Source organism: Pholis gunnellus (genome assembly GCF_910591455.1).
Source record: "Pholis gunnellus genome assembly, chromosome: 12".
Taxonomy (NCBI): domain Eukaryota; kingdom Metazoa; phylum Chordata; class Actinopteri; order Perciformes; family Pholidae; genus Pholis; species Pholis gunnellus.
The window spans coordinates 22,972,592-22,998,560 of NC_136539.1; the positions used below are offsets into that span (position 1 = coordinate 22,972,592).

The following is a 25,969-nucleotide window of genomic DNA, read 5'->3' on the forward strand; positions in this document are numbered from 1 at the left end:
TAAAACAATGTATATTTAACTCACAATGGACAATAGCAGTTAATTAATGGCGGATATGCGGTTCGTTCTTTGTTTTCGACGTGGAAAATGAAGTATATTTCAGTCTTTCGCGTTGTTTGTCCTTCTAGTTTGCCGTACTGTTACACAGCAGCGTGACTGCTGAGGGGCGGGGCTACGGTTTTAGTGGAACAACGTTTTTCTGATCTGATCTCTGCATAACGTCGTAAAAATGAGCTCTTCTGACATGAAGATTATTACTGTGATCGGCAGGTGAGCAACAAAAGACCCTTGTGTGTTGTTTAAACTTTGCATCTAAGGTTTTATTATGTTATTAGTGGAGCTAACATGTAACTTACTTATGACTTCCTTTACTGATACTGATGCATTTGCACATTTTACTGTTTAAACTTAGTTATTTCATATGACTAGATAAGATCATTTCCTGACATCTTATATCGTTATACCTTTGCAGCAGCTCTTTCAATCGGGAGCGTGTGTTTTTGGTGTCAGAAGTGTAACAATATCTGAACACAAATACACATTTACTACTATGTCAATAATTAACTTTTAAACTCAACAAATAGTGTTTCATTTCTATCTTTACTGCACAGACTGCATTATATTAGATGAGGGGGATTTATCTGTAAATACAGCTAATTTATTTCAGATGAGCATTTTAACATTTAGGAAAATGTAGTTGTATTAAATTATGAGTCTCAAAGTGAGTGGGACAAAAACAAGAATAGCGTGGCTTTCAATGATTAATCATTTAACCTTAGTTATTCTTAAGTTTACCATTTTAGTTTATGTTTTTACAATACACTTTGGAAAGATGTATCAATTTTGGATTTAGAAAAAAACAAGTTGTCTTATTAAATACAATATTTATTGTATATTGTACTTTAGTTCCTACCTGTCATTGTTTTGTGGGGGACATGTTTGAGTGTAACAGACTCTGAGATGAGGGAAGTCTTACCATATTGATGTTGAATAAAGAAGATTATCTAAACACAAGGGGAATTGTAGTGCGCTTATTACCAACTTATTACAATTATCACGTAGCTTCGTGGTTGTATGGAGGCTCCACTTATCGGCTTACATTTTAACCTTATCTTTGGACCCTGTTCATTATATCTATGCACTCAGCTAAAGTTGTCAGTCCCCTGAGGTGGCCTCTCTTAAACAATGAAGTAAATAGTAAAAGTCACAGCCAAATATTCACTCATCTGTGTTTGATGTGCACAAAGAAATCCTCCGTAATATTCCGGTTAGAATATCACAACCAACTAAACCTGAGTTTCCACTCCAGGATTTGTGCTTTGAACAGCGGCAAAGCCTGCATGCATTTCTGCGCGTGTGTGTGTGTGTGTGTGTGTGTGTGTGTGTGTGTGTGTGTGTGTGTGTGTTTGTTGTCTTCACAGAGAAGAGATTAAAGTCAACAGCGAACATCTTAAATGATTACTTGTGTTTTGTTTCAGTGGGCTGATCGGCCGCTCCTGGGCCATGGTGTTTGTCAGCGGAGGCTACAGTGTGAAGATCTACGACAACCAACCAGGACAGTCTGCCAACGCCATCACAGAGATCAGGTCAGCCTCACACAGACACTAATCTATCACCTCTGCATCTGGATCACATCCTCCCGTCAGCCTGAGGAAAGGTCTCTCGGAGAGGCTTTTTTAGCTTCAGCTGGATTCAGGAACTGTTGATGTCATTGAGCCGCAATAAGACCTAAAGCTACTGTGAGGAACACTTAACAAGGTCATCAGACCTCCATCAGTAAAGAGACCATCAGAGAGAAGATGGTCTATTTCTATAGAGTTATTCTTGATGCTCGTCATCGGAGCCACCGGGTCGTATTCTGGTGAAACCAGATGAACTCATGCAGGTTCACCAGAAACTCCCTCAGCTCCTTCAGACTGTCAGACCCTGCTGCAGTAAAATGAGAGGTTTTCTAAACGGACTCTGGTGCTCAGGAACACAATCAGCATTAACACTAAATAAAGGTTCCTTGTAGTTACTTTAATGAAGTCTGAAATGATGTTGTGTTTACTTGTGATTTCCTGGTTTGCTGTTCTGGGACCATCCTCTGATAGCTAGAGTGGTGTTTTCATTATTTCCTTTATGATGAATTATACATTTTCACGGCTTTCTAGTCAATACGTGTTTGTGGCCGACGGACTTTGTCCAAAACTTAAACCGTTCTTCCTTCCAGCACTTTGCACAGAAGACACATGGACAGACGACCCGTGTGCTCAGGCCTCTAAACTCTCTCACTGCTAGTTAAACATTACTGTGGGATGACAAAGGACTTTTGGTGAAAACTTCACATAGAGTAAGGAAAGATCTGCAGCCCTTAAAGAACTAACTGTGAAACAAAGCCAAACACGGTACAAGGATCTCATTATTTTGAGAGAGCCCTGTTTTTAAAAAGTGGAATTTCCTTTACACCACTTCTAAATTCAGGTATGTCGCAATTCATCTACGAGCAGCAGCTGCTTCTGTGCTATCATGAGCGGCAGCCAGCGTGGATAATCCTAACATGAAATCTATTCCTTCAAGACTTCAGGCTCCAGTCTGCTGCCTTTATATTTTGATAATGCTTCCTAGACATTAGAAGAGTAATGTCGTAATGTCATCGTCTTTGGAGGAACCTTTGTGGGTTGAGCGTTGAGCCTCTTTCTCTGTGTGTGTGTGTGTGTGTGTGTGTGTGTTGGCTCAGGAAGCAGCTGGAGGAGCTGGAGGAAGCTCACATGCTGAGAGGAGACCTGACCTCCAAGCAGCAGCTCTCGCTGCTCAGCAGCTACGAGGACCTGGCTCCGGCTCTGGAGGGAGCCTTCTTTGTCCAGGTGACTCACCAGCACACGCTGCCTCCTTCACGCTATAATCAAATAAACGTTTGATGCGACACATGTACAAGATTTACTCAAGTTCTGTACAATTTTTGAGGTACCTTTATTTTTAAGTCTTTTAATTTAATGCTGATTAATTCTTCTCCTCCTCTACATTTCATTTAAAGATGAACTTCACGACATTAAGTTACTTCACAGATTAAGATTCATGTGATAAGTTTATAAAATATGTTTCTGTGCTACAGATGAATACATCCAACATTACATAAAGTAGTTAAATGTGCTCAACCTCCACCAGCTGTCACATTAAAATGCTGCTTATGTGTTAAAGCATCAGTAATAATACATCACGTCAAAGGGACAATTATGCTCAACAAGAACGTTTATTTTTAAGTGCATTTTGATGCTAATACTTTTGTACTTTTACTTTTTTTTAAAGTAACATTTTAAGTGCAGTATTTCTACTTGTGAAAGAGTATTCATACACTGTGGTATTAGTACTTTTACTTTAGTAAAATATCTGAGTACTTCTTCCACCACTGCAGTGTGAGGAATGCTGTGTTGTTGGTTTATTCACTGAAACACACCATGAATCAAACATTTGCAGTGATTGTAGTAATCTCAGTATATCCTGGTATACAGGTTGTCCTCAAGGGGGCGCAACATCATTGGTTAACATGTGTGACGGATGCTGTGCTGCCTCAGACGCCACTGATGAACATAAATAAAGCTGAGCACTAAAGTCACAGCTGAGTTTCTGCATTTTGCAAAGTTTAGGCCGTTTTCCTCTTTGTGGATTTAATGTGTAATAAAGTAAAGTCAGGTTATGTATCAGAGTATTTACTGCATGTTGTGTGTGTAGTGAAGGCAGACTTGCTTTTCTTTCCCTCCAAATTCATTTATTTGTTTTTCAGTACCAGTGATATGATAATCAACATATTTTTTTAATATATTAAATCCTTTAAAAGAATACAAACTATAAAAGACAATGATAACGGAGGGCCGATTAGATAGACAACACAAAATAAAAGTTATATATTGAACTGATTTGACAAAAAAGAACTTATTTGTTCATCGCACATTTACCTTTAAATCTATTATAACTAACCTGAATTCATCAGAATGCCGAAATTTAAAATATGATTGCCTTATATTTTTGAGTAGTTAAGATACTATGCAGTTAAACGTATGTGACACGTATACATGTCATGCTTATAACTTTCCTTCCAGCTCAAAGATGGCGGGATACTTTTTGTTTTTTTGTTCAGGTTCATCTGGTTCTTACAGTTGAATCAATTGGCACATTCGTGTGTGTGACACAAGTCACACTTGAACACACAACGTCAAAGTCAACAACTTTAATTTGCTTCACACGAGTTACACGCACCCGACTCCCTCGCAGCGTCCTCACGTGTAGCTTTGGTGTCCGGATTCAGTTCTGGTGTTTTAATACCGTTAATGCAACAACATAAGACATGTGTTTGTATCGGGGTTTGCACGGCATTTAAACACGAAGTCACTCAGCTTGTCTTTTGTCGTGCCGTCTCGATGATGGGTATTACTTACTTAAAAGAAAAGAAATAAATGGACTTCTTAAGCCAAACAATGATCCAGCACAGAGAGCCGGGTAGGGCCAGAATAAATCAATACTCTGTACAGAGTTCAGGAACAATGGAGGGCTTATTAGAAACAGGGAAATAACATATCGGACTATGCAAAGTTTTCACTGTTCAGATAAGTAACATTTCCTGATAGCGCGACGCCAACCGATGGAAATGTCGCCCCGTTATTGACCCGGGCTTTTCTGAAGGAGCTCAGGAGTGTCTCTCAGTCAGACTGTGTTACAGAACAAAGCAATAAAACATAGAGTGAAGAAGAGAACAGAACAAAATGTACCACTATAGATCGTAAATTTTAAATACATTACCGCTCTTCACATTACTCACTTTTGTCTATAGCTGTCATTCCATATCCATCACATTATCGCTCACACGTTCGGCAGGTATGCTGCTCGTCCAGACGCTTTATGCATTGGCTCACACATGATGAATGTTCTAAAAAGCTTATTGACGTCCCTCTGATGCTTTTGAGAGCCACTCCTTTCCAAACGCTGTGACAGCGAGGACACTAAAAGGAAATATGGCTGAGCCTCTGATGGATAGTTTAAAAACCCCAAAACTGGTTGTATCCAGTTTGTAAAGATTGCAGGAACAATTTGCCCTTCAACTTATTTGACAGAGAAGATTTTTCGTGGGAATAGTTTGCAGCTTTGCTGTAATCAAAGAAAGATTGATGACAAAGTTAAAGGATCCTTTGATTCACCCAAATTACATTTTGGACCTGTTAGTGGTGTTGATCTCTACTGATCGTTTTGCTTTTATTTATCAGAGTACATTCTCAATACAGCAGTTAGACGTTAAACAAGAAACAAAAGTATTTATTTATTTGAAAAGTGGGAGAAAACACACGTTTTCATCTTCACTGTGATGCTTTGCTGGCACTCTGCCAAGATAAATACTGAGTTACTGATTTATTGTTTCGACTGGAAGATTGTGTTATTCGGTGTAATAGTGAAGACAGAAGTTTTTATATTCAAATGATAGTTTGAAAAGTGGGAGCGGGAACATACTGTGCTGAATGTTACAAAGCCCAGAGATATTATTTACTTACTGTGTAGCAGACATAATGGCAATGGTACATTTTGGTACACTTTCCCTGTTCGTGTGTCTCCAGGAGTGCGTATTTGAACAGCTTGAGGTCAAGCAGAGCGTCTTCCAGGACATCGAGCGTCTGGTGGGGAAAGAAGTCATCCTGAGCAGCTCCACCTCCTGTCTGGTGCCAAGCAAGGTCTTCTCCAATGTACAGAGCAGGAGCCGCTGCCTCGTGTCCCATCCGGTTAGTGATGCTACACTCCTGGTACCAGTAAAGTGATTTCAACCTAACTAAGTACAAACTGGGGAAGCCATCTCCGTTAACAATCTCCGAAACATGTATTTACAGGTTCCTTGTTGCCCTTATTGTACATTACTCCTTGTGGTCAAAAGTTTAAGGACTCGTAAAGAACTCATGTCACATGACAGTCACATGAGTTTCCAATATTTTCTTCAACTCTTCTGTGATGTAATAATTGGAGCACAGACTTCTTTTAATTATTATGGGTCTTCTGAAAATGTAACCAAATCTGCTGGTGTGTATATATATATATATATACAGTATATACCAGCAGATTTATATATAGATAGATATAGATATAGATAGATATAAGGTTGAAGAACAACTGTATTGGGAGCCATTTTAGAAATGTTAGGTTGCATCAGTGCTGCAGTCAGTAGTAGTCGGTTTCTGAGCCTATATCACACTTATGTGTATTTATGAGTATTTGTTTTTCACACATGAGCACATAAACCTGAAGCGCACTGGTACCCAAGTTAAAGTCTGTTTAAACTTAAATATCTATAATAATGATAATTATTGTGATTATTAACCTCAAAGAATGCACAGGACAACTCGCTCTCCTTTTCCTCGTTTTATTATCAACCCACTTTGCTTTGTTTACTTTCTTACGACCAATTGTGTTTGCGGAACAGTAATACAAGCACCTAGTGGAGTTATTGACATTGGCAGTAGAGTTATTTAAGTTGGTAACCTTTCAAGAAAACAAAGTACACAAATGCCATTACTTTCAAAACAAAGTCATCTGCTCCTATTTACCTATTCCAGTGAAATACATAAATATATATGTATCTCCATTTAATTATACTAAATCAAAATAGATGCTGCAGCATTGTACAAAAGTAGGCCTTCGCATCACTCGTAACAACTCATAACAGAGCTGCAAAATAAATCAAGCAAACCAGACTGATATGTATGCTGCTTTATTTTTCATAATCTACAGTATTTACTGAATTTGACTGGGAACTATGTATTTCATAACTGACGGTAACAAACACAAATCTGACTCTGTTTTTACAAACCGCTTCCCTTGAGGAGGACTTTTAGAGAACAACCTAACAGACTCACCCGCCTCACTATCGTCAGTTATTTTGTTGCATAATCACAAACAAGCAATTTGTATCAGTGTCCCAGTTGTTCCTGAAATATCTGTATTGTTCATTTTATTATTTCACTTTTGGGAATTACAAAATGTTTCAGCCCTTTTATCTGCTGACCATTTGCCTCTAACGTCACAGTCTGCCTTTTGACCGTCAAAAACAATTAGATTTAATTTGTATGTATATAGAGAGGAAGATAAATAATGGGATGTATTTATACCAGGCCTGAATGTTTGCATGTTGCATTTAACTCTGGTAACTGTATCAGAAAGAATGTCATCAACATTTTAGATAATGTCCGCTGTCAATCACAAAGAAGCTTTCTAAGGTGACTCAGCATGTTAACATACAATATCACCCACTCCTTTACCCAGATAAAATGACAGAGATTTAGCTACATGTCACCAGCAAGCTTGAAAGGATTCAGTCGTCACTCCACAAGTGCACTATCCTGTTCTCTTCTGTCACTACTTCTGTTTGTGATGCTGATAGATTTTCACTTCAGAAAGGTCTGATTTATGTGTCGGTGTAGGACAGAGGACCGGTGTGTTGTGCTGTAAACTGTATTGTCAGTAGTCTGTAAAGCGTATTTAGGTCTCTTTTGGAAAAGAGATCTTAATCTCAATGTGACTGAGTAAATATAAGATTAAATAAAACTAAAAAAGAGAAAAGTTTAAAAACAGCACAATTGGCAAACCGTGTCAGAAGTCTGATTTAATATTATTAGAGTTATAACGTAGTTTAGTGTGCTGTATATAGGTACTAACACGATGTGTCATAGTGCATTATGGCCTGTTATTTGACTCAAAGTCTAATCAATCAATCAATCTTTTGTTAATGACCTCGATCGGGGTCGGTGGGATTTGGTTTGGGTCCATCATGGTGAGTAAACGTCAGTCCCCATAGTGGTCATTTCACATAGTGAGACCATTTTTTAACTTGACGTCATTGTATAAAATGACCTCCAGGATAATCACGGCCTCATGACACTTAACAACCACAAACTACAGACCTAAGGCATTCAGAGGATGTATGGTTTTCCTTAGTATGTTAACAATAATGGGGTTTATGAGCAGTTTCCAGAACAGAAGTTTTCGCCATTAAAACCGCAGAAATATGCAACTTTTGCAAAAATCTCCAAATGTCAAAAGTTTTTTACACCAAATCACAGCAGGACTTTTTCTACGGTGTTCCTCACGGTCTCGGTGTGTTAATGTGGTATTTTGGAAGGATTTTTTATCAGTTTTATCAATTCTCGTGTGGTTACAATGTTTCAAATTGAGCACAAAATCTCTGTAACAAATGGTATCAACCCCAAAATTGCTGCGACAACTTATGTGACCTAATGGAACGCAGCAATGGCCATCATGTACTTCTATCATAATTATCTAAGTTCTTTTACACCTTCACAATTTGTTTTGATTAATCAATTGATTTTTATTTATAAATTTGTGACGAGAAGAACCTTACACACACTGCTGAGCTGCATCTTCATGTTCCAAACATTACAATTGATGTTCACCACTTCTATGTGGCATCTACTGTTGACCTGCTATCTCCCCCTAAAGATCCCCTGTTCCCCCCTAAAAACGAAAAAAATGGGTCCCTTAGGGTTGAAGACATACAATATTTTTAACAAGAACACTGTACTTACCAACTGTATAATGACTGACTCTCCTGTGCGCCTCAGGTAAACCCACCTTACTATGTCAAACTGGTGGAGCTGGTACCTCACCCAGAGACAGCAACAGCCGTTATGGACACCACCCACTCCCTAATGACCAAGGTAAAGCACGCAGCCTAAACAATCCTAGGTATGTCAGGACCTGTGGGAGAGATGCAGTGAGTCAATATCAGGTTTTATGAGTATAAACACATGAAAATGAATGGATGTAGGTCAGGAATGGAGCTTTATGGTATGTTTAGTGTTGGTAAAAATCTAGCTTGTAAACATTTTGTCCATTTGTTTGTTGTACTCACGGTTTGATTATCTGACGTCATAGGGACGACAGTGTGTCATGACTCCCTGGATTATCAAACAATGATTATTCAAAACAAAGCCTGGCAAGTCTGTGCAAGATGAATTTCATAACATGCTGAGTTAAATGCAAACCTGTGGCTTCCTGGAAATAATCTGTTGAAATCACTGTGCGTACTAAGATTGGTAGTAAAGTAAACAAACTTTTACCTAATTTTCTTAAACGTGCAGAATAATAAGTATTGTCTTTTAGGAGATAAAGTACTGCCATTCATTTTTTCATAAATTGTTCCAAGCATAGTCTACATTGCCAAGTGTTTACCTTGGAATAATGAAGATTAGAAGTACCTTGAACTATATTAGCTCATGTCATATTCATGTTTATGCTACTTGTACATTCGTCAAGGCATCTACCCTGCATTGCAATTCTTGACACAACTTGTTTCTCTTGATTCAGGTTGGTCAGGCGCCCGTCCGTCTGATGAAAGAGATCGATGGCTTTGCCCTCAACAGAGTGCAGGCGGCCATTATTGCAGAGTCCTGGAGGCTGGTCCAGGTCAGTGTCGGAGGAGTTAGACTAGTTATTTCACTGCTTTTCTTCTGAAACTAGTGTGGAATTTGAAACACACCTAGAAATCTTAGCCATGCCCTGTTTCCATGTACTAACAGGACTTTTTCCTTTTTAACTTGTTTTTCCTTTTGGATATTATATTTATCCTTCACCTGCAATTAACTCCACATCAGGGTTAAAGCTGGAGGCCGGGTCATTTAAATATAAATGAGCGTCCATTACATTAAAGCACTTGCCAAAGGAGTTCACACAATGCTGATTAGGCTCATTGCCGCCAGTGAAAGCTCACTGCGTTTTGCAATATACCAGAGTTGTAGTGTCCGTGGAAACTTTCCTGCGCAGGCGCATCAGAAGTGGTGCATTTTACGTCAACCAGCCAGAGCTAAAAGGGGGAGACGATAGCGGCTGAGCAGCAGCTAGGAACGGGGTGGAAATCCTCATGCGACCATGAAAGGTTTCTGGAGTGGATGCTCCAGATAAAAAAGGATCTCTGCGTTCAGAAGGAGGTAAAAAAAAAGAAGAAATCGATCGACAGCGAGGACCAACACAGATCTTGACCTTTTCTTTCCCTCTGCCCAAATTTACATGGGAAGATGTGAAGAGAGCACTTCTGGGGGCGATGCGGCGAGCTCACCCGCAGGCCTATACGTCATAAGCATGCACCAACATTGTTTGTGTAATTACACTTTTTGCCAGAGGGGGCGATAAAGGTTCCCCACTGCAGGTTTTTGGTTTGAATTATTATATCTTTTTTCCTTTTTCTACCTAGTTCATGAGAGTGAATATAGATGCTGTTTTAGATTGATTATTGAGAGTAGGAATAGTATTAATAGTGGCGTTGTTATTGGCTAAACACCAACTCGTTTGTTTTGAGTGAACCAAGCAAGTTTAATGACTAATTTGGCACATCAGCACATTTGTCTTCAAATGTTTAAGAATTGCTATATGCCCGAACTGTATAATATTAAATATGAATATCCAGCAAAAACAAAACATTTTGACGTGTCAATACAACGTTTTGAGGGTTAGGTCCTCGGTCCTAGTGAAGGTCCTCATAACGTCAGAAACACAAAAGTGTGTGTATTCGTGTTTTTTTTCTCTACACAAGAGCTCCTCAGTCTCAGTGAGGCCTTGTGTTGCTGAGTATCGCTGCTCATGGTTTTGTAATGGAGGCAGAAAAGAGGAAGCCCCTTGTCAGCTCACCTCTGCTGTAATCTCCATGGTCTCCTTCCAAAATAAAAAAAAAGGAATACAATGAGAGTAAATGAGCCTTAGCCTCTGATGACAGGCGCCATTACACGATCACTCAGGGAAGAAAAGCTTGGAATGATTGTGATGATTGTTACCTGAACTGAACTCACATGAACACATTGTGATTCAGGCTTCGAATATCACAGACAGAATTATTTCTGTAGAAGATTCATAAACTTTTGTGCTAAATATTTGATGATACTTTCTTGTTGTATTTGTTTCGAGGCTCATGCTCTTCTCTTTTGTTTTCATATGTGTTACATTGACCTGTGGGTCAGTAACACTGCTGGTTGGGCCAGTTCTCCCTTTAAAAGGGCTTTAAAATCTCAGTAGAATTCTGTTTTACAAAATCAAACTACTGATATGCAAAATTGTCGAATCAGTTCATGCACATATGAATATTTCAAACTTTCAAAGTGTACTTTATGACATACTACAACTTTATGATTTTATTACGTCTGCAGTTTTCAAATTGATGCAGCAGAAGCTTAGATATCATGACAAGCTCCAAAAAGACTGGATCCTACATTTCTAACCCCTGCCGAGTAAATGCTCAAAACTTTTAAACTCATGGCTTTTTAAACTCAAAGTCTGTGTTTATAATGCAGACTTTTATGCTGTAAATTTGTTTTCACAGGCTGATTAATACAGCCCGTAACCCTTCAAATAAGTTGAATAAGTTTGCAGACAAAGAACAAAAATGTCTGTGTCAAAAAGCTGCCATAACTTTCACCGAGTTACATTTTTCAGCCAACTTCAGTCCAGACAAAATGATGAACAAATGCAACTTTAATAGCCAGAAATGTCCCTTGTGAGGCACAAGGGTTCCATTAAACTGATGTTGATGTGTAACATTAAATCAAAAGTTGAACTTGTTCAGATCAGAAGTCTTAAATAATGAATTTAAATACTAATACAGTTCATGTCTGCAATGTGTTTGTCAGAGTAGGTGTAAGTGTCAGATATCTGACTTTGGAATTAATCTCTTCAAACGCTGTGTTGGTTATTTTCTGACAAAAACTCCTGAACGCTCACTGTTGACTAGATTGAAGCTGTGACGGATTAGCTCTGCCCTCTGTGAGGATGAATTACTACCGTATGTTAGAACAACCATGTGGGTAGGTGGCGGACATAAGGGGGGGAGAGGAGAGGGAGAGGGAGTAGGCCATGAAGTAGTGGTCAGAGAGCTGGAGGGGAATGACGGAGAGGTTGGCAGTAGAACAGTGTCTCGTGATGATAAGATCCAGCTGGTTGCCGGCCTTGTGGGTCGGAGGAGAAGAGGAGTGGTAAAGGTCAAAGGAGGAGAGGAAGGAAAGAAGAGGTTCTAACTTACCAGTCTGGATGTTGAAGTCGCCGAGCAGGATGAGTGCGGCGCCATCGTCGTGGAAGTGCGAGACTAATGTGTCGAGCGCCTCCAGGAACTCACCAAGAGGGCCTGGTGGGCGATACACAACAGCAACTGTTGAGCTTGACTGGATGAGTGACAGTAACAGCATGAAATTCGAAAGAGGACGGGGAGAACCACGGAACCGAGACAAGAGAGTATTTCCATTTTGGGGAAATTAGCAGGCCAGTACCATCACCTCGCCCAGCAGCTCTGGGAGTATGAGAGAAAGAGTTCACGTCTGACAGAGCTGCGGGTGTGGTGGTGTTTTCTGGTGTTTTCTGGTGTGAGAGTAGGATGAATGTAATGTAACAACTCCCATCTCTTATTTCACACACAAACACAGGACATAACCCCCCAAAAAAGGCTCTTAGATCAGAGTCTCTTGTCTTCCTCCCTCTTTATTCCATCTCTTTTCTCTGTCAGAGATGTTTAACAAACAGTGTCCTTCCTGTTCACAACTAAATCAGCATATTGCTTCCTTGTCCCCGACACGACTGTACAAGTCACAGCGTGTAACTCGTGTAAATCAGTCAGACACACACGCTCGCAAACAACAAGTAACAATAAAGGTAGGACAACTGCAACAAAACACTTTAAGAGAACATAACAAAGACAAATAAATCATGATCCAACAGGGAAGGGGTGTCAATTTTGGGTGTGACAGCACAATGTTGTCGGTTATTTCATCAGAGATGTTTTTTTCCATCGGGCGATGCAGATCTGGGTCACGTTGTTTGTGTTGTTGTCGCTGGCAGCTTCAGTTAGAGTACCATGTTTTAAAATCTGAAAGAAAACAACAATATTGTTCTACAAATGACAGACTTTGGCCTTCCTAGAAATTAAATCTGTAATAAAAGACCAAGAACTAAGAATAGTTTACATTTTATATAGATGGACAACTTTATTAAACCACAAACGCCTCATTGAGATATAACAGACTTAAAATAACAATATATATTATTGTATATATATATATATATACCACAACAAATACATTTAAAAAAACACAGATTACATTTTTGAATAAAAATAAACAAATATTACTGTATATATGGATGGAACATAACATTACTATGTACTGTTTTCATATGGGTTTCTACACTGACAGAGGAACTTGTACGTGTAGCTGTGAAAACATCTGTAAAGACAAACCGAAGTTACTCATGTGATTTTTATATTCAAGGGATTTTTTACACTCGAGAAAGGATTTTCTGCCGTACCAAAGAAGGACGAATGGATTTCCTCTACCGTGCGCTTCCATCACATGCGTGGAAATCTGCTCATTGATTTGCATGACTTCACAACAATGAAGTTGGACGACGCTGCTGCGCTTCTTTCTTTCTCATAATGTAAACAAAGGACACAATAGTCTTCAGCATTGAGTCACTGATGACGTGTGCAAAAACAGCTTCATTTTCTTCTGTTGTATTTTTAAATACTAGTTGTAGCACCAGTCAAACACGTACTCTGCCTTGATGTATTGAAGGGAGAGTTGAATCGTGTTTTTTTAGAAGAAGGCTTGTCTTGAAGAAGATATTTCACGAGAGTTCACCTTCAATTTCCACTTTTACTTTTTAATTTCAGCATTAATGAATATTTTTAGCTGTCAACCCTTTTGATGACGGACATTTTGACTTGTCAAAGCAATAACATCAGTGATGGCTACATTCACATGGCTTATAGTGGGACAATTAATTGATGGAACCTTTGTTAACGTTATAAGTTCACACCTTGTGCTTTTCCTGCTTTGACAAGTCAAACTGTCTGCTGTGAAAATGGTCTTTATATAACAAGTCTTATGTTTTAATGCTTTTTCTTTTAGAGGAGTGAAACAGCAATGTGACATTTTTAGCACAAAACAAATGGACTTTTATTAGATTTTCTTTAGTTAGATCGATTAGACGCTCACAAGAGGAGATCAACCGGTATTATGAGGAGAAAGTGTGGGAGGCTTTGTCACGGTGTGGACTCTTTATCAAAGATTTGGGGAATTTGTTCCATCTCTCCTTGAACGACCTCTTTGTTTCTAGAGGAGCTTCCTGGTTCACTGATGAGCCGAGTGAGCCTTCAGGTGGAAGCTCTCGTCAGTCCGGTCAATGCAACAACAGTCACTGAGGAGGTTCCCTCGGCACAGACCTGCTGAAGGCCCGTTTGTCTCTGCGTAGTCATTTTAGTGTGTCTCTGTAGTTGCTTTTTGTCTCTTTGTAGTCGTTATTTGTGTCTTTGCCATTGTTTTGAGTCACATTATGATTGTCTTTTTGTAATTGTTTTGGTCTTGTTTGGTCTTGTATTTTTCTCTGTAGTTGTGTTTTGTCTCTTTGTGGTTTCTGCAGCTGTTTTGCATCTCTTTGCAGTTGTTTTGTGTCTCTTTTTAGTCATTTTGTGTGTCCTAGTAGTTGCTTTTTTTCTCTTTGTAGTCATTTTGTGGTTGTTTTGTCCCTTTTCACAGTCCCTGTGAGTCTTTGTGTGGTCTCTTTGCGTCTGTTGCAGATGTTTTGCTTCTATTTGTAGTTGTTTAATGTTTCTTTGTGGTCATTTTGAGCCTTTTTCTGCTTGGCATGTGTCTCTTTGAGTGACATTTTGCAGGGGAGAGGGGGGCTCTTGACACTTTGGTTCCACTGGGCCTGTGCCTGGGAGGCCCGTTTATTAATCCACCCCATGCTGGGGATGACATCTAACTGGCTTTGAGCTTCTGAGAATCATAGCATACATCGAGGAACCGAAGCAGAGACTACCGTGTCCCTCTCCCTCCTGACTGCATCCATGCATCCACTAAGATATATTTGTGTCTTCACACAGACCTGTGGAAGCTCAGACTCATATCTACATGACATTCCATACTGTGCATGGGTCACTCACTTGTGAGGATCCTTGTTGAGCAGAATTAACCCTGAGGATGCACCCTTAGGTCCCAGCTGACAAAAATGCCACGTTGCTGTTAAAGTGTCAAGACTTTTCTCTGGAAGGAGCTCCGGGCTTAGTGCAACACAGAGTTTTCATTTCAAACTGTGGAGACTGTGTGTGTGTGTGTACACAGCTAAGTGTGTCTCTAAAAGCACTTTGAATTACCTTGTTGTTGAAATGTGCTCTACAAATAAACGTGCCTTGTCTAAACATACAACTTGACATTATATGTCAAATAGTACAGTAGAAATGGTTCTTTTCATGTTTTAAATAAAGAGCTCGACGACCACAGATACATCTGTTTTGCATTGAGAAAACAAGCCTGTAAAGGATTATAATCCTCCATGCAGCATCCATCAATCAAGCTTCATGTTTCTACTACTTGATGTTTAAATAGTGGAACACACATTTTAACCATATTTACTCCTACGTTTTCACTACCTGTGTACACAACAGTCCTGTCTATTGTTCAAGTTTAGCCGACCGGCTTTGTTGTCCTTTTCCTGAGCGATTATTTCAATTTCTGTGTCCATACATTGTGAGAGAACTTTATTAAACGTAATGCATATTTATATTTCCAACCCAGTCGCTACATTTTGACATCAGTTTCGTACAGTCCATTTTCGATTTCACTTCCGTGATGGTGCCGGTATAGTGGTGCTGCTAGATTTTGGACACGCTAGCAAAAGAAATAAATGATCCAAATGACTGAATGAGCCAACGCTGCAGCTCAGTTTGATTTAGACCTGTTTAGACCTGTTTAGTGGCAGAGCAGCAGTAGACCTTTAGAGATCTTTTGACTTAGTATAGAATGAAACAGATTTTATAGCACACATTTGGACATGTTATATTATCTGTATGCATTTATACCTGCTACTGTACATGCTGGCTTCCTGCATGGTTTGTTGCAACACTTAATAATTCATGATTGATTCTAGTTTTTTACCACTGTGCTCTCAAAAGCCCTGCAAATATGTCTTCACATTCTTCACAGACACATTTAAACCTTGTGTATTGTAGAAATTACCAAACTGGTTTCTAAATTTAAGGCCGGAACCAAATCGGGCAACCTGCTGGCTTCTTACTGAGAACCAGCGGCCGTGTTTCTGGTTTCTGTACCTCGAATACATGCTCATTTAAATTACGTATACAATCTAATAGCTCAAGGCTTTGAAAGCAGATGAATTGCATTGTTAACACCGTGCCAAAGAGGAAAACAAACCTGTCCGACAGGAATTATCTTTCTATCTGTATGACACCTTGTGAAAGTTGATCAGCGGGTAAATCCTGAACGTCTGCGTCAGTTGTCGTAGCTCGGTATGTGGGCCCGGCTCTAATTAAGTCAGGATGAGTCTCTTTAGAAGGCTGTTCCTTCTGTTAATTGGTGTAAACACTGGAGACAGAGATAAGCTGTGAATGTTTTATTGACATGAAACTCTTGAGCTGAATCTCAGCTCAAGAGCAGCTGAAGTGGATGAACCAGCTGACCTGAGCTTCACACAACGTGCTCAAAGTGATTCACACTGTAAATAGAGGAGAAAGTAAACTCTCACAATACGTTGGACCAGATTTACATTCCTGTACCGATTCAGTTGGTCTCGAGTGACCAGGGAGGTTAGAAATTGCGACAGCGGAGGTAAAATAAGATAAGATAGAACTTTATTAACTACTGTGCCAGAGTTTGATTAAAGATTACAACAAAAGAATAAACAATAGAATACAAATATATGAACAATGTAACAGTTATTAAGTGGAAAAGAAGTAATACTGACACTATTAGCACAATAGCAACAAGAGAAAGGTAAATAAATAAAGTAAAATACAACAACAAAGAAATATGAAGTGTATAAGAAGTGATGCTAACACCAGAGCCTCATGGAAACTAAAATAGAAAAGTGATATTGAGCATGATGTGAAGAGAAATATTGTCAATGATAGTAGAAAAGTTGTAAGTAATATTACACATGATATAGTTATTATTGTTTTAAGTGCAAAGGGGGAGGAGCTATATAGTTTTAATGGCCACGGGAAGAAAAGACTTCCAGTAATAAACAAAGAAACAGACTGGAAACGGTGACTGGAAAGTGCAGATCTCCTCCCCAGGTGTGTCTTCAACAACCACTGATGATTGAATGAATACAAACCCACAAACTGGGCGGTTAAGAGGAATGAGTGAGGAGTCAGCAGGGAGTCAATGAAAGGTTAAAAGTCGCAGCCATAGCTGGCCCCACCCAAAATATCTTAGATTAGCCGTGGACAGACACAGAGATGCACACTCACTCACTCACTCACTCACTCACGATTGCATGATTCTATTGCATGAATAAAAACATCTAAACAAGGTTTCTCTACTTCTCTCTTGATTTATTACCTCAGTAAACATTGTAAACATGAGTTTATGGTCTCAATCTCTAGTTTCAAGTCTTCTTCAATACAGCATGATGTTCATTTAGTAAATGATGGTCCATTTAGAGTCACACAGATCATAAAGCAGGGGATGCTTCAGGGCGGGCTTGTGTATCCACCCTGTGATTCAGATCCACTCTGACCTGCACTGGAGTCACTCTTGGCCCATGCTACTCCCTTCCACCAAATTTCATCAACATTAGTTCAGTAGTTCTTCCGTAATCCTGCTGACAAACCGAACCGACAATTTAATATACCGTAGCTTCCTTGGCAGAGGTAACTAGTATGAACTTCAATAAAGAAAAATAGGACCATTAGTTCGGCATTGAGCATCAAGGCCTGTGGACCGAGAGCAGCCTTCTTACATAACAGGGACCCTCCATCACCCCTCTAAACACACACACACACACACACACACACACACACACACACACACAGGAAATAATCCTTGAGTCAGGGCCAGCGTTGGAAAGCAGAGCGGCTGAGAAAGCGGCCGGTTGCCCCCCAGTGATTACCGTGGAGAAAAGACCCCACCCACCGCCCCGCTTTGCTCAGATAACAGACCCGTTGTTGGACGCAGGACCCCAAACAAAGGCGACCCTGTCCCTCTCCTCTTGCTCACCCTACTCTCTCTGTCTCCATATCCGAGCTTTGATTTCCCCTCCGTGCTCGGCCAACAGGTATCTCTAACTCAAAGATTACCTTGAACCACTCCCTCAGTCTCTCCCTCCCTCCCTTCCTTCCATCCCTTCCATCCTCAGCCACTCTCCTCCCGGTACTTCCTACATAATCCCGAGGACACAGAATTGGGCGATTAGGGGAAACTTTATACGGTTGGAGTAGTTTGATGGGATCAAAGGTAAATTCGGGGGTTGGTCCAAAAACCCTCACCTGAACCGTCGGGGAAGATATATTCTTACATTCTGAGTCTACATTTTGCAGCTCAAACCAGGAGCACAGGGAACCGAGTGGAAAACACTGAGATAGACGGCTCAGGGTCGGCCTGTTCACACCGTACTGAGAGATAAAGAAAGTATTTAGTCATACATTTACTGATTTGTACCTTTTTTGGAGAGGAATACAAAGGGAGATTCATGTCAATAAAGTGTATTTTTCTCTCTTACTCCATCAGGATGGCGTTATCTCTGTCAAGGACATCGACCTGGTGATGTCAGAGGGGCTAGGAATGCGTTACGCCTTCATAGGTCCCATGGAAACGATGCACCTCAATGCACCGGCAGGTACTTGTTCCCTCTTTAGACTTTTTGCTCACGTAAACAGAAACTCGGCGCCTCTTGAAGCTTTTGTTTTGAACAGAAATTAATTACAGAATTAAATTTGACGAGCGTATTCCAAGACGGCGAAGGCGAAGACGGTGAACTCGAGGCTTCAAACCATCGAGTGATGTCACGATGACTACGTCTACGTCTTACATCCAGCACACCAGGAAAACCTACAAAACTCTGTGAGGGATGGGATTTACAGTGTGGAAAAAAACAAATACTTGAGTTAAAATATACCTTGTTTTATATACCTTTAGTTAGATAAATGAAAATATGAGTGAACAGACACGTCTCAGACCCCTAACATACAGAGATGGGCAAAAATACATCAAAATGTATTTTGATACAAAATACAAAATACCCCCAAATAAATGTATTACAACAAAATACAAAATACTGGTGCCAGAAAATGTAACAAAAGACATTTATTTTGTATTTAAAATATAGAAAATACTTTTTTCTGGATTTTCTGTTTTCTCACCATGTGGTATAGCAGAGCATTCAGGTTTATATAATGTACACAAAGCTCTGGTGAACCCCACAAACAGGAAGAACAGTCACAGAATGCCTGTAACTAAGCAAAGCTATTGAAAGACAACAACTTGATTGATCATGTATATATAAATATATATGTATTAATGGGACTTAACAGCCCATAAACTTTGGCTTTGTATCAACAAGAAAATATTCATCACATATAGCTAGCTACTCCACTGATAAGCTAACTTGCTAAACACTGGCTATGCACTAGCCTAGACAGCATGCTAGCGTCATTAGCATGTTAGCATCGATCGCTAGCTTGATATTATAACCATCACCATGTATATACAATAGGCTATGTAGCCAGACCCAGACATAAGTTATACATATCTGTTATACATAAGTTATATCTGTCACACTCAGATACAATATTTAACTTGACAGACAATCAGCTGAACTTGAAGATCTGAAGACTGAACTCGTGAACTGTTTTTTGATTCGTGGAGAAAATATTTTGAGTATTTTAAATACAAAATTACTCCACTCTAAAGTATTTTGTTACAAATTACGTTAGATTTTTAATCGGCCCTATCAAATACAAATTACAAAATACTCAAAAGTAATTGTATTTCAAATACAAGTAATAGAAATACTGCCCATCTCTGCTAACATACATGTACTGTAACACGCCGTGTTTCAGAGAGAATGAGCGTGAACCCTCAGGGAGATGGGGAATATCAAAGGGGAGTGTGAAACCCAAAGAGAAACCCTGACTGTGTACACACACACACACACACACACACACAGGCAGAACAAAGCAGTCTTTTGATGGGTCGCGATGAATGCACTCCCTCACACCAGTAATCCAAAACTCACAGAGCCCACATCGCGGCCTTCAAAAACCAGGTGCCATCTCTATCTGTAGTTACAGTCGCAAAGCTTTCTACTGAGCTTCTTTTTTTCTACTCAGGAAACAGTAGCATGATCGTGTTCACAAAAGATTGCTAAGAACCTACATTTCTCCTGTTGTTACTTTCCCGGCCTTAAATCATTCCAATCAGATACCGAAGCACTCAGGCTCTCTGTCTCTGTCTGAATGACTCGGCTTTTTGTAAAAGCATGTACCTGCCCAGGAGAGCGTACCTGTTGTCTCGAAAGAGCCTCTAAGATGTTTGTGGTTTTTGCTCTTTATATGTTTTATCAGCTCTGGTTCAAATGGTGATACAGTCTCCAACTGTGTTCTCCGTGTATTTTTAGTTATTAGCTCAGTTAGCTGTTTACGATCAGAGGCATCGCTAGAAATGTGGCGCCCGTAAAAACTATTGTTCTCCTAGGGTATGGCGCGCTTGGCGTTCCCTCCTTTTTTTGCGCTGTAAATGTTAAAAATATTCTCAACTTTTCCTGCCAACGTCACACTTTGGCCCAGGCAGCCAATCACATCAAGCAAAGAGGCGGGCGTTACTGCTTTCACCGCTGGCTTCCTGTTCTGACGCCGGTAGGTGTGGTAGGGCTAGCTAGCTAGTTAGCAGTTTGGCTGTGAGAGAGCTACAGAGTATGTGAGAGGGGGGGGGGGGGTTGTTATCCCATGGGGTGATGGTTTCATGTAGGCTACAGTGAGCGAGAGAGCAAGCAAGCGCATTATCACGTCTCGGTGTGATCAGCCCCGATGTTTGTCATTTGCAACCAAAAACAGTTGCATGAGACAAAAGTACTGCAATTTGCACACTTGTATGCATGCACATGCTTTAAAGGGCATTCATTTTCTCTACCTGTATGCTAGTACTTATGTTTCATATTTATTTGCACTGTAGTTCATTCTTCTATCTATCCATCCGTCTATTTATCTATCTATCTATCTATCCATCCATCCATCCATCCAGCTAACTGGCTAGTTAGCTAGCACTGCTACAGGCATCACGTAATCACTTTACAAATCTTGTTTAAAGGTAATACAGTAGTCCATGAATATGAGATATGAGTTTAAAGTTAATTACAATTCCTCCTCTGCATTGTGGAGGTTAGTTTGTGGCTTTCTGCTGGTTACACCTCAAAACTTAAGTGAGGCGATCAACTGCTAATTCATTCATTCATTCACGCTGAGACAAACAGTATAGTTATCAGATTCATAACCATACACAAGCAAGACATTTCTGTTCTCTAGGTTTGATTTTACAATAAATCCATTAAATTTAAACTCTCTGTGTGGAATACAAACGTTTCAGAAGAAAGTCAGACAATGGCAGCGAGAGAGAGGAATTGCAGACGGCTTGAAATAGCACTTTGTATCGTCTTCCCACACACGGTCTGTGTTTGGTTGAAGGTAGATGGTATTTATCACACTCCTCTGTCATATATAGTGTTTCCCACAAGTTTCATGCAAACATCCAAAGTTCAGCTTCAGGATAAAACACTAAAAAGGCTTTTCGAAACATTCTGAATGTTCAGTTTTCTATGTGGTCCTAAATAAAGTCTTGATTAAATACGGCAGAAGAAATAACTGAAGCGTCACACTTTTAAAATCTGTGGTGTGAAACTTCATTTCAGTGTGACCGAGCTATTTTACATGGACCCCCTCTGACCTGTTTTAATTACAGAGCTGGTGTGAAGTGATTTTGGCACATCGTTCTTGTTTTGCTCCACGCTCAAAGATCTGGTCCTCACCTGCTGCGTTTCTTATCACAGGAATGTCAACAGACCGCCCCGCCGGTCCTCTTTATGGTCGGTTTTGTCTGGTCATTAATTGTTAAGTGTTTCCTCGTAGGTCATTAGCCAACGTAGCTTCATAACAACGGTTTGTATAATATCTTGTGAAAAAGTTACTTTAAGTTATTTTTCATGCATTTTCGTACATAATTCCAGCAACACGTGTTGATTTCCGCTCATAACATGCACGCAGGCTTTTCAAAATAAACTTCCGTCCTCACAGGAAACAACTTAGTTGGGTTCAGGCAACAAAACGACTTTGTTACGTTTGGAAATGATCATTTCCTACATACTGTATATGTTTTATATTTACAGATGAGTAAATACAACAAGGCCCCAACAGTTTTTACAGTGTGAACATGTATTAATCTCTAACACTTTATTTGAGCCGCACATGAATCATTCATCAGACAAATAAATCATTAAAGATGAATCAATGAGAGTAATGAGATAATAACTCCAAGGAATCACACCGAAAAGTAAACTAAGACAGAAAGTAAGCGGAGGAATTCAACGCACACACTCAGCACCGTAAAATGTGACAAATGATCACGTTTCAGGTTCTCTGTGAGTTAATACCTTTAAAAGACAGAGTCTGATCTGAAGAGAGGATTTGATGCAAGAAATATTAACCACATCTTTACTTTAACAGAAGAAATGTGCCTCGAATGCAATTATAACTTTAGGTTTTTTTGACTGGAAAGATACTTTGGATGTTTAGCAGTGTGGTCGTGTGAGGTTCTTCTCCACCGTCAGTGTTCTGCTGCAGTAGACGGAGCAAAGTGATGTTCCGTTGTGGACGTATTTTAGACTCTTTAAATAATGAATATCAGTTCAAGTGAACGCTACGTTTAGAGTATTTTCACCTCTTCACCTTGCTGTCAGACAGACCTTTCTGACGGGGACCTGAAGCTGTTATCTATGAGACACCAGACTCCCCTCCTCTGATCGTCTGTCCTCTCTCAGGTCTGGAGGACTACATGAAACGTTACGGAGAGGGAATACAGAGGATCCTGACCTCCTTCGGGCCCGTGCCACACTTCTCCGGCAGCGAGGGAGCCAAGAGCGTCGTAAATGTAAGTACGAACGCTTTCACTGTAAAATGCAAACTTTGATCCAGATCAAAGGCGTTTTAATCGAAACACATACTGGTCGCCTGATTTTCATGATTCGGTCACATGAGGAGGATGTTCTGTTGACGGCGTCTTTAGTTCTGCATGACTGAAGGCAAAGAGTTCCTTCTCACCCCGGCACCAAATTGCTGTTTCCTCAGTAGTCACTGCTCAGTCAGTCACATGCCATCACAGCCTGTTAACATGTTAGCCACGCAAGCCCTGCAATAAATAACCAGTTCACACGGCAACAGCTGTCGAAACCTTCTGACTCAAAAGATGTCTTTGGTGATTTAGTGGACGCGAAGTGGTTTCTTATGGTTTATGTTATGGAAGTGGTTTTATATATTTTCTGTTATTGAAGTATTGTTAGAAATATAAATGCAAACCAGGAAGAGTCGCTACTGTTGCAATACTGTATCTAATGTGGATCTAAATACAAACAAACAAGTTGGATATCTGGATATTCTCTTGGAATAATAAAGTTATACAGAATCACACACAGGAGCAACATTTCTACTGTGAATTAATGTACGAATGTACAAATATCCCACCACATTAACTCAGGCCTTCCTGGGTCTTTTAAGTTTTGGTGGCTCTAAACAACGTGTTGCTCGCTCCTTCAGTCAGTCGACCCAGAGACAAACAGAATGAAATCCTCCAGTGAACTTCTCAAACTGCTGCAGAAAGATCTCTGCTATCTGTGGGTTAGCGTGTTAGCACAGCAGCTGTAGCAACAACAGTTCAAAAACTGTGCGTGTGTTTCTGCAACAGTTTCAAACCAGTTTTAGCATTAGAAGCTAGAAGATGGTCTTCATTCTGTAGCTGAACGAAGCTACATCGGTTCTTTTTGATTATTTTGTGAGAAAGAATTCACATCTCTTTATTATTCTTGTATGTAAACAAATAGTCTTTCTTCAGCAGCAACACAAGAAGTTCTAAAATCTTTAAAACACATTCTCAGCTAATCAATGATCTCAGTGATCATCTCTCCTTGATGATCCTGTTCTTGTGTGAGAGACAGAGAGAGAGAGAGAGAGAGAGAGAGAGAGAGAGAGAGAGAGAGCATCCATCTCACCTCACTCCGGACCTTCTAAAGTACCGTTAACTCCGTTTAGAACCAGGTTTTCGGAGGACATCTCTTCCCAGGATCAGGTTTCTACTTAGAAATACGATCGTGGACGTTCTCACCCAGTGTTTCTGGTTCCTGAGGAGCTCCAATATGGCCGTCAGATTGTGTCTTTTTCCTCTCACGCGTGTCCCTCCCTGCTGTCCACAGGAGATGTGCGAGCTGATCCCCAACGACCAGCAGCATCTGTCGGCCCGGATGGAGAGGAGGGACCGGCTCCTCATGGGTCTGGCCAAGCTGAAGAAGGAGCACTAAGATCAGCCTGCAAGTGAAGAAAACTGCTGATTATCAATGAAAACAATGATGTGAAATGTGGGGACTGATTAAAAAGAAATAAAAAGACTGATATCTTTTTTTGACATTCAGCTATAATGAACATTTGTGCTCTAAAAGTGCCTTTTAATGGACAGTAGATTCAATACATTTAATCTCAAGATGAGAGACTTGATTTTAATGAATCGTCTCAGGTGCTACACACAAGATAACGTAAATGAATTATGTGAAGTTATGATGAATTCAAAACAAATTAAATCATATTGATGTGCTTTTTATATTCTCTCAATAATACATGTTCTCTGCTCCGGGTCGACGGGTCTCTGGTGAGTTCAATGAACCTGTTTCTGCTCTTTCTCGTGTTGCAGATTTCATTTCACAGCGACGTCGTCTCACCTGATCGTTACCGTGTAGCCGACTTATCCACCAGATGTACTGTAGTCACCAGCAAAACTCAAATATTCATGTTCATACAGTAGGTTTTATACTTTATATGTATATATACAGATTAAAGGTACGATAAAATGTATTTAAGTCTCCTTAAATATTGTGTTAATGCTCAGGGAGACATCACTCCGTTGTAACTTTCAGGGTGAATTTCACAAACGCTCTCCTGATGAAATATTGATTGATTTAAAGATTTGAGTTGGTTTATAACTTTTACGATTTAAAGGAGCTTATGGATTAAAGTTATGTCTCACTGGCACAAATAACACTGCTGGTTGATGAAGTTTACATTTGTGTTCAATAAGATGCTCAATAGTGAGATTCATGACTTATCAAAAGTGTTTTCTGCTACTTTAGGTCGTGTTGTTTTTACACTTTCTCTTTTTTAAATCAGGAAATCAAATCACATTTGGTCAAATTAAACAAAGATTTTCTTGGAATGTTTTCATAGATATACAAACACACACGTGTCCTTCACAAAGACAGACAAATACAATAATAATAATAATAGTAAAATATAATGAATAAAACACATTGGGGAGAAGTTTACAATAACAAAGAATGCGTTCTGAGTTTAGGTTTTTTTGGGCGGTGGAGGTTTTTTCTCGTAATGTTAAAACGTATTTCTCAAAATATTTAAAATATTTCCTGACTTCTCATAAAACCTCAGATATGTGGGATATGTTTTGAGCATGAGTGCACATTTAAAGAGGTTACTCAAAGAGGAGGACGAGTGAATCATCAACAGCTGAAGAGTCTTACATCACATGTTTTGATTTGTCATCTGGGGCCTGAATTTAGTTTTTTCTTTAACATAAATACAGTTTTCCGCCGTAAATTGATGCAGAAAGATTCACCAGAATGAGGTAAATGAAGTATTTCACACACTGTGGTATTACTACTTTTAATGAAGTAAAGGATCCGAGTACTTCTTCCACCACTGGACTCAAGTCATGGTTTTAATTTAAGTCCTGCTCACGTTGGAAAAAATATGAAAATGAAGTAGAAAATGTTAGAAATAAACATTGGTGGAAAGTAATCGCGTTTACTCACAGTATTTAAATACTATTTGGAGGTACTTGTACTATTTCCATTGTATGCATCTTTAGAGTTACACAGGGGGAAATATTGTACTTTTTACTAA

The 25,969-nt window shown here is 39.6% G+C and overlaps 1 protein-coding gene across 1 annotated transcript; it reads left to right on the plus strand.

Moving 5' to 3' along the window:
• The first annotated feature begins 165 nt into the window (after positions 1-165).
• cryl1 (crystallin, lambda 1) lies at positions 166-24,689 on the plus strand. The gene is made up of 9 exons (XM_079170356.1): positions 166-270; positions 1,479-1,586; positions 2,720-2,846; positions 5,583-5,744; positions 8,592-8,687; positions 9,337-9,435; positions 18,531-18,639; positions 22,831-22,940; positions 24,256-24,689. The coding sequence occupies exons 1-9, from the start codon at positions 230-232 to the stop codon at positions 24,358-24,360; spliced, it is 957 nt and encodes a 318-aa protein (XP_079026482.1). The 5' UTR covers positions 166-229; the 3' UTR covers positions 24,361-24,689.
• The last annotated feature ends 1,280 nt before the right edge of the window (positions 24,690-25,969 follow it).

Excerpts from the sequence above, each read along its gene's own strand:
- cryl1 (XM_079170356.1), top strand. The coding sequence starts at position 230 with ATGAGCTCTTCTGACATGAAGATTATTACTGTGATCGGCAG. Across the intron at positions 271-1,478 it reads ATTATTACTGTGATCGGCAG|TGGGCTGATCGGCCGCTCCT; the intron begins GTGAGCAACAAA and ends GTTTTGTTTCAG. Across the intron at positions 2,847-5,582 it reads AGGGAGCCTTCTTTGTCCAG|GAGTGCGTATTTGAACAGCT; the intron begins GTGACTCACCAG and ends GTGTGTCTCCAG.